Source organism: Gymnoscopelus microlampas (genome assembly GCF_963454915.1).
Source record: "Gymnoscopelus microlampas genome assembly, chromosome: 6".
Classification (NCBI taxonomy): Eukaryota; Metazoa; Chordata; class Actinopteri; order Myctophiformes; family Myctophidae; genus Gymnoscopelus; species Gymnoscopelus microlampas.
In genome coordinates this window covers 42485772-42495771 of record NC_139943.1, presented here as the reverse complement: position 1 = coordinate 42495771, position 10000 = coordinate 42485772, and the positions used below count along the sequence as shown (strand labels likewise).

Sequence of the window (10000 nt, the reverse complement as noted above, 5' to 3'; positions counted from 1 at the left end):
CTAGCTGACACCAACTCAGGACTCCTGGATCGCTGCCCTTCACTCCCTCCTATCAAGCATCAGTGTCTGGAGCTCTGCAGTGTTGCTAGCTCCACTGTCACGCCGCAGTGTGTCTATGCAGGTGGTGCGTGTCTATTCCCTCCCAGCTGTGCTCGCCATCAGTTCCAGCCAGGTGCCTGGCACATATTTGTCCAGCCAGCCTCATCCTTCTCTCTCTGACCCTGTCCGTGACCCCCGGGGGGCCTCCTTACTAGTCCTTAGAGGTCCACATTCCTGATGTGGTCCGCCCATCATGTGACATCAAAGTGCCATTCATAGCATTTTCGTGTAGACACCATTCAGTGCCTCTTCCTGCGTTAATGTTAGCGCCCATGACGTCTCGGCCCCATACAGCAGCACTGATTCTGCTGTAGACACAGAGGATTTATCTACAAAATGACAAATTATCTGCCAGTTTCTGACCTTGATATGTCCTTTAAATGTCTACATCTGATTGCCCCCGCCCCCCCCCAACACACACACACACACACACACACACACACACACACACACACACACACACACACACACACACACACACACACACACACACACACACACACACACACACACACACACACACACACACACACACAGTTTTCAGTCATATCAATCATATTGTGGACGTGGATGTCAGGACTGCATGTCGGGACTGCATACTAGCTGCCAACTTGTTATATGCTCTGAATGTTGTCCAGTTTTGCAGTGTTGTTAGGGCTATTCACAGTAAGTTGTCTGCTATATTTACTTGTTTTAACCCTAAACCCCTAGATAAAGTGTTTCTTCTGTCAAGCTAGGAGTTGTGTTATTTCTAATGCCCCCCATCTCCCACCCCCAAGAGGCTAATGCCTCTTGCCAGGCAGTTACTTAGTGTAAATAAGAATATATTCTTAATGATCTGCTTGGTTGAATAAAGGTAATTGCTCCTCTCATTTTATGTTCCACCCGTGCCAGCTTCTGACCTTCATATGTCCTTTCAGTGTGTTCAGATTGCTCTTAGTTGGAAACATTCTTTGAGTGCCCTCGTGACTTCAACTTGACCACATGGTGTTCTGCTGGGTCTGAAGTGGGACCTGTGTCAGATGACTGTACTGAACGGGTCACGTTTATTCCCTGAGCCAGCCAATAGCTGGATACAAGTAGCAGCTAAATGCCTGAAATGTAATTACAAGTGATGAGGAGAACCACTTCAAGCAAGCAGTGGCAGGAGAGGAGAGGAGAGTCCATAATGGAGTTAGTGGGTCGGTTGCCATGTTTTCACTGCAGGTCAGAGCAATGCAGGGACTATAGCAGGAGGACCGCAGACATCCCCTTTCATGTCTGTTATGTAAAACAGTTGTTATGTCATCTGTTTGCAATGGGTTGTAGGCTGTCATGAGTAGTTATTTCACCGGGAGAGGTGTATACAGTGCCAGCTGGCATACAACTTTCATATGCAGATAGGGAGATAGGAGAATCTATAGTGTTTAAATGAAAGGGTTATGTAAAAAAGGGGATACGACGTACAAAATACATCCAGGAATATTGTGAACGGGCTGCATAGGCATGAACAGGCAAATACACACCCACGTGCTCAATTTGTCAAGTACCCACTCAAGAACTCATACACAAGATGATACTCATATATCCAGTACACACACACACACACACACACACACACACACACACACACACACACACACACACACACACACACACACACACACACACACACACACACACACACACACACACACACACACACACACACACGGCTGCCACTGAAGACAAATTAGTGTGTGTGTGTGTGTGTGTTAGAAGGGAAGATAGGGAGAGAGCGCTGCGCGGTGCAGCTAGGGGAGGGTTACGGAAAAAAACGTGGGGGGTTAGTGAAGCCCGTAGGCGGCAATGGAGCGGAGGTGGTCCTAATCATGCACTCTCTCTCTCCGTCTCTGATCTTAACGACAGCCAGGATACCGTTAGCCTAACTGAGGCAGAATCCCCGTCACACTGTCAAGTGTCGTGTCTCTAGAGTCACTCAGCCTCTCTCGTCTGCTACAGAGGCTGCTCTTTTCTGTAAAAGCCTAGAGACAATGTGGGCTGAAAAAAACAGACGTTGTAACCTACGGCACGCACTGCAGTGCTAACGATGTGATGCCCGCTGGTCAGTCACAGTGCAGCATCTGTGCACTACATCTGCCCGCAGCAACTGACAACTAGTTTAACACCGGGGAAGACACGGTCAGTGGAAGCTGAAGTGCAAACACCAACAATTATTCCTTCCGGAAATACCGGTCAGCATAAAACCACGGCATCACCGGCCCAAATAGCACGCCTAAGCAACAAATACACATTTCAAAAGCATTAAATTGCAGCAGGTGCTCTTAACCAGAGCTACTTACAAGTGCACTTGTAGAACAAACTTCATTTCATAGATCGCCTAAATTGTTAGTTCATAGGAAACATTCCAGGGCTCATAGATGGTCAGACAATGCTTTCAGTTGCTCCTCAGTTGTCTTGTAGGGCCTTTATTGTTGAGAGCTCACACAGAGGTAAATAAAGTACAGGGTTCTCTCTCCTATCTTCTATCTCTAGACTAGAACAACTCTTGTCTTGACTCATACACGTTTTAATTATAGTTGCATGGCGGTGTCACGCACCAGAAATAGCCGATCTACAAGCTCACAACGGGTTGTACAACAGCCGCATGCAACCATGTACTGTATACACTCAGGGTTTAGTCACTGCACAGAATATTTAGTACGTCCCTAATAGTTGGTCTAGTGGATAAGGGACAATAACAAATACCCAATGACAGATTTGAACAGAAACAGATGGATCGCATGGAGATGACAAATAAAGCAATCGCTAAAGCCAACAAAACAAACAGAGAAAGGGGTTGTTGGTGCCTAAGGAAAGAATGCAATTACACCAAAACTCAATACCTAAATAAAAGAATGATCTAACCTAATGAAAGAGAAACAAAAACCTTCCTACAGAAATCACAACAGGTGGCACTCACCTTTGTACTAGAGTGAATAAACAGAACATTACCTATGTGTAGGGTACCCCAGAATTAAAACTACCCCTCCCTGTACCAACAGCAGGCTTACCAAGCAATGACACAAACTTAAGGGACTGAATTGAATCCGACTGTCTCAGAGACTATAAGTGGAGGTATGGCAGGGTATCAAGAAAAAAGATGACAGTACACAGCTGAATTATATAGGTGGTGGAATGATGACTGGAGGACCAACCAGTGAGGCGGAGTTGAATGCTGATTGAAAGATGGAGTGACGAGTGCATTGGGTTGGACCTGGAAATGAATGATAGACACAGGGCAAAAAACAGAGTGACTAAGACAGAACAACACAGACAACACCACAAGTGCATGTCTGACGGCAATACACGTTGACAGTATAATTATGTCCTATTCCTCCTGAATAACGGCGGTGTCCTGTTTGTCGCCCTCAGCCAGCGTTACTGCATGTGCAACCCAGACGTGGTGCAGCAGTTTCATAACCCAGACACCATCTTTATCCTGGCCTTCGCCGTGGTCCTCCTCAACACTGACATGTACTCACCAAACATCAAACCCCAGCGCAAGATGGGCCTTGACGACTTCATACGCAACCTGAGAGGTAGGTGTGTTTGTGAGTGTGAGTGTGAGTGCGTGTGCGTGTGCGTGTGTGTGTGTGTGAGTGATGGGGAGAGGGGGGATCAGGGGATCGATAGAAAAGAAGAGAAAAGAGATGGAGAGATGAGAGGAGAGGCCATGTTCTGTGCTTTCTTCTGATGGTTTCATCTGTTTTTATCCTCCAAGCATCAAAGGAACTGATGGATACAGTAGCAAAAGATAGGAAAATAAATTAAGAGAGTGAAATAAAGTGTGTGTATGCATAAGAGTGTGTGTGTGTGTGTGTGTGTGTGTGTGTGTGTGTGTGTGTGTGTGTGTGTGTGTGTGTCTGTGTGTGTGTGTCTGTGTGGGGGGGGGTCAGGGTCTCTGAGGAGAAGGGATGGTATAATGAATTGCAGACATGTTTCAACATTTATCACAAGTGGTGTTTGAACATCAGTTATTTTTAGAGCTCTCTCTCTCGCTCGCTCGCACACACGCACACGCACACGCACACACACACACACACACACACACACACACACACACACACACACACACACACACACACACACACACAGGACCCATCAGAGTCATTCATAGGAAAATAGAGGATGTAAATCAAGATAAAGATTTCTCACCCAAAACAGCCAGACTTAAAGTCACACTATAGTTTTGGGTATCAGTGGCCACTTTGGACACAAATAACATGTCAGCCAACATCATTAAAAAGTTACATACTGTAGTGCCGCTTTGACCCAGGTTATCAATGAACAATGCTGGTGCTCTCCAATGTGGTTCAGTCAGAAAATACTCTGGTCATAGATTAGATTTAACCATTTATTACAACAAATGGAATACAGTTAAACTTGGTGTTGATAGCTCTTTAGACTAGAGCCATGCAAGACTGTGGACTAGAAGGTGCTACCTCACATTCTCTATTCATAGATGTTGCGGTTATTACCAGTTTCTCCAATGTTACTGAACTTACCTGAATAAGTGATTCAGTGTTGACTAAACATCATTTATATCGGTTTATAAGTCATGGACTTTTGAATTTTGATCAATCTTTCAATCAATGTTGCCCACAGGGACGATTTTTGTCTAGACTTCAAATTAATCAGTACTTTAAGATGGATTAAAATGGATTAAAAAAGGCTGACCTTCCATGCACCCGTGTTCCCTCAGGGGTGGATGATGGGGCTGACATTCCCAGGGACATGGTGGCAGGCATTTATGAGAGGATCCAGCAGAGAGAACTACGCTCCAACGAAGACCATGTCACCTATGTCAGCCGCGTGGAACAGTCCATCCTGGGCCTGAAAACTGTGAGTCCGCTATTAGTTGCTTGTGTGTGGTGAGCAAACCTGTACTTTAGTCCTTGTGGAAGAGCCAAATGTGTGTATAGTCTCTACTTGAACTTGTGTTCTCTAAACTGGTGTTAATTCTCTTAACCTCTAGTGCCTCTTAAGCCTTATTTATACAGTGTAAGACAACCCCTATGAGCCAGAGTTGCCATGGCTCTTGGACTTAATTTGGAAAGTCTGTAGGCTGTGGGCCACTTGGCTAATACCTCCTGAAATTTCGAGCGGCTCACAATAAATCATCGTCATTACAGTAATGCTTCACAGCTTTGACTGGCTGATTATAAATGCCCAGAGCCACGATGAACCATAGCTTTTCTTATACAGTACAGTATACAACTACGGCTTTATCTCTCACTGTCATCTCTTATCTCTCTCCTCTCCTCTGATCTGCAATCCATCTACTCCTACTCTCTCTTGGAACTCTGTCCCTCTGTAGATCTTGGCTGTGCCCCACAGGCGTCTTGTGTGCTGCTGCCGTCTGTTTGAGGTTCCCGATGCCAACAAGCCTCACAAACAGAAGCTGACCCAGCTCCAGCGAGAGGTCTTCCTCTTCAATGACCTGCTGCTGGTAAGGATGTAATGGCCTTTAATTACTAGTCCTGGAGGAACACAGGCACCAGGATGCAGTCTCAACATAAGAATACAAAAATATTGCTGTTGAAGGTGTAATTCATTGCAAATGACTGATTTTAATTGCTTGTACTGTAATGTTAAAGGTTTAGACTTTGCATGTACTGTAATGTTAAAGGTTTAGACTTTAGACCACTTTAGATAGAATACATTAACATGCCCCCATTTTTTACAGACACAAAAATGCATGCATGATCTAAAATCAAGTGCAGAACAATGAGAGTAAAATTAAACATTTTAAACCTATAGTGTCCCTATTTTGGGAATGTCATTTGGTGAACATTTTGAAATACTTTCAAAAATCTTCATAAATGATGAAAATAGCAGTCTACTACTTGTAGACACTTGAGTTTACGTATTGTCCACTTGTCCATGAGGGAGTGGATGTACTGTAGCACCCTCACATTACCTCTCTCATCTCATCTCATCTCATCTCAACTTACTGTACAATGTTAATGGACCATACTTTCAACAATACAAGTATGGTCATAATTGTGATATCATACATACATTGTTTTTGATCTAACATCTGTTTACATTCTCCTCATAGTCATAAAAAGTAACTTATAATTGAGACAGTGTTGGCTAAACATCATTGTTGACAGGAAGAGGCTCTCGAACATAAAGTAGGACCCAAAAGCAGGAAATTGTGCTGCTATCACGTTATGGAGGTTTTCTCAGAAAAAAAACGTTCGACTTTTCAAGATATTTAGTGTTGAATTACCGATTTCATACAAGTTTCAAGTCTCTGCAAGTACATTTTCATACAGTCCTCCTGACATGAAAGGAATCCAGTGGCTTCCTCAGAAACAAAACAAGAAAACTGAAAATGGTGAACAGTGCTGTCAAGTCAGTTATAGTCAGTCAGTGGGCTAAGCATGCCAGATCAGATCTGTATGGCCCTTTAAAATAGATCCCGAAGGAGTCATCTGGTGTCTTTCATGTCAGTGTGTCACCATGTGGTGTTTCTGTCTCCAGATCCTGAAGCTCTGTCCCAAGAAGAAAAGCTCAGCCTCCTACACCTTCTGCAAAGCCATGGGGCTGCTCGGCATGCAGTTCCACCTCTTCAGCAACGAATGTAAGTTGGTACGCACAATAATACAGCAGCAATCTGTTGTCGTGTTCATTCTCTGTGCAGCTCAACCAAAGCGGCAGTTTTGCTGCTGAACCAACAGGATTTTCCTCTCTTCATTGACAGAGCGATGCATGATATTTGGAGTCTTCTGCAGCATCTTGCTGTCAACAGGATTTGCAGTAGTTTGTGTAGTTATGACAATTTCCTGATAGATTATTCACTTTACCCACTGCTGCCAGGCAACAAACACCTCCAGCTAAAGAGCTGCAAGCATACGTTTTAGCCAAGTGTTCCTAAGCAACAGAATCTTTGAATTATTAGGGCATACTGTAAACATTGATAGAAGTACATTTACTCAATTACTTAAGTACAGTTTTGAGTTACTTTTACTTGAATATGTTCATGTTTTGATATATTATACTTCTATATATTGTATTATACTTGCAAATATTGTACTTTATTTGTTATTGTAATTATTTGACAGCTTTAGTTACTAGTTACTTTTATGATCTTTAGATTATTATTACAACATATATATTAACCACTCTAGCTATTCAAAAATAGCAGATCTATAGTTTAACAATTCTGGGACAAAGTACTTTTACTTTTTTGTGTTAGAATAAAAGGTTGAGATGAAAGCAGTGCACAGTATTGTGTCATGATGATGTGTCCCACCAGACTACGCCCATGGCATCACCATGCTGAGTCCGTTCACGTCAGAGAAGAAACAGCTGGTCAGTTTCTGCTCCCCCAGCGGAGAGGAGCTGAGGAAGTTCGCTGAGGAGCTCCGGGAATCGATCGCCGAGGTCAACGAGATGGAGCAGATACACATCCAATGTAAGCAAGGACACGTGCATCCATCAAACGCATACATTTCAATGCTAACATAGCAACATGTCGAGAAATTCTGACCAAATCTGACAAGAAGTATAAGTACCTACAGCAGGGGTGGGCAACTTTGATGATGGAGAGGGCCACTGTATTTCCAGACTCACTCCAGAGGGCCACATTGCATATGCTGTCGGGTCACAAAAGTAGCAAAAATAGCAGATCTACAAGCTCAAAACGCGTCGCGCTGTGACGCGTTTTGAGCTTGTATATCGGCTATTTTTGCTATTTTTGAATTGGAATCCTGATATTTATTTTGCTATTTTTGAATTAGAATCCTGAAAGGTAACATTTTTATTTAATTTCCAATGCATTTAGTTATACTTATGTTAACTTTATGAACTTAAACACAAATACATTGGACATAAAAAAGACAATATAATTTTATAGTCATTAAGCTACTAATATAGCCTGAAGTAATTAAGGCGGGTCACGTTTGCATGTTTGGAATTGTAACAGCTGAAATCAATAATATATCAGTATTCTGATATTAACCTGCGGGCCGCATTAAGTAAAGGTGGGGGCCGCATGTGGCCCCCGGGCCGCCAGTTGCCCATGTATGACCTACAGTATAGTATATGAAGGAAGTCAAAATACTACATTGATGCACACAAATGATTGGTTGGTTTTCTTTGGGGTCCCGTAGGGGAGATGGACAGGCAGCAAGGTATCCAGCCACACAGTGTGCACACCAACGGCAGCGGAGTGGAGACACACACGGGTCACGGCTCTCCTCTAGGTACTGCCATTTTGGGCTTTTTTTGCACACGGCACAACACAAATATGCAAATTCAGACACAGGAAGCACACAGGACATCTGTGCTCAAGATGGACTGGAAAGTAGGCCAGCCACGTGGGAACAAGTGAATAAGGATGAAAAGGAATGGAGAAAAAAAAGTCCCTTGCAACAACAAAAAAAACATTTTTTTCATATTTTCATTGTAGAAATGAAACAGTCACTGTACTTTACAGCACTGGCTCTCAAAGTGGGGTCCAGGGACCCCCGGGGCTCCTTGAGGTGATTCCACGGGGTCCACAGCAAAAAACACTTTAAACACTCGAGCCCTATTTTATTATTCAGCTATTCGAAAATAGGCGAAAAAAAAGCTGCTTTACATTATGTCTTTGCATCTAAAGAGCCTTCTTTGTGTTGCTGTTTCTCGGGCCGTGTTCTGTTCCATTTTAATGCAAGAACTTTGCCTTCCGCTTGTTAGCGACTTACCCGTGCAGCTGTCTCTCCCCCCACAGGGCAACAGGATGCGTACGATAAAACCGGCAACAACAATACAGTCGAGGTGAGTGTCACGTGCCCCTTCCTCTAATCAGGTAAGTGGTTTGTGTGTTTCGGTGGTGAATGGTGATAGAGTTTCATCTGCGCGAGCGCGTGTGGTCAGTCAGAGAATGTGCTTTGTTTCCGAGAGGAGAGTGTTTTAAGTGCTTTACGCTTCGCTTTATCAAAACGGTGCCCGGGGCACGCCCACACTGTGCAGCCGAGAACCTGCTGAACCCGGCCTGCTGAGTGGAGTCTGCTTTAACCACTTGAACCTCGGCATTCAGGGGGGGGGGGAATTTGCAGAAAATAGCCGATCTACAAACTCATAATGCATTTAAAGATTTATAGCCGATCTACATCGAAACGTTGTGAGCTTGTAGATCGGCTATTTGAACTATTTATAAATGCTTTTAAAAATAGTGAAAAATTACAAAAAAAGTTTAAGCATAAGCGGTAAGGCAAGATAAGGCCCTTGGTGTAGATCTGAAAAAGAGTGCACTGACCAAGTACAGTGCAATTCCGCTTTACTAAGTATAGAGGGTCTAAGACTTAGACCCTCTATACTGTCAAACTCGCGACCCGCGGGCAAAATGCAGCCCGCGGAGGAGTCCAATGTGGCCTGCGACATGATTTTCAAAAAAGGCAAATCAGCTTTCTCTCCCCAGCTGTGGTGCTCGTTAACAGTTTATTCAACTACTTCTTCTACTACTGGAAGAAGAAAGTGATTGAGATGAAATTTCATGCTGGCTACCCCATATAAATTTGCCATTTTGGATATTTTTAAAAATATAATAATTAAAAAGGTAGTTGTTTTTTTTTTTTTTTTTTTTTTGAAACATTAATCATATTATTTTGATTCATTGATTTGTTCTTAATATTACATTATTGTCCATCACTTCAATAAAAAAAGACTGAGTTTGATTGTTGGAAGCACTCAGGCCTGCACAAAAAAGGTTGTGTACCCATTTACAAATTTGTAGTTATAGCTTAGACAGTATTTGAAATTGAATTATTCTATTTTCAAATGGTTTAATGTAACCAATGTAAAGTAATGTATTAGGCTACTGTAGTTAATATCAGTGACTGACAACAGGCTGAAAAGCAAAGCCAAGTGACAGCTGTGTAAGTGAACG

The 10000-nt window shown here is 43.1% G+C and overlaps 1 protein-coding gene across 1 annotated transcript in view; it reads left to right on the top strand.

Annotated features, from left to right (window-relative positions):
• The window catches only part of iqsec3b (IQ motif and Sec7 domain ArfGEF 3b), a gene marked incomplete at both ends in the record, with an annotated part of 40861 nt that overhangs the window by 29415 nt on the left and 1446 nt on the right, over window positions 1–10000 (top strand). Inside the window, 7 exons of the mRNA XM_084059583.1 lie at window positions 3493–3659; window positions 4823–4962; window positions 5438–5569; window positions 6610–6709; window positions 7385–7543; window positions 8241–8333; window positions 8843–8889. Of these exons, the coding sequence (XP_083915709.1) occupies window positions 3493–3659; window positions 4823–4962; window positions 5438–5569; window positions 6610–6709; window positions 7385–7543; window positions 8241–8333; window positions 8843–8889 (838 nt within the window). The remainder of the gene's footprint in view (window positions 1–3492; window positions 3660–4822; window positions 4963–5437; window positions 5570–6609; window positions 6710–7384; window positions 7544–8240; window positions 8334–8842; window positions 8890–10000) is intronic.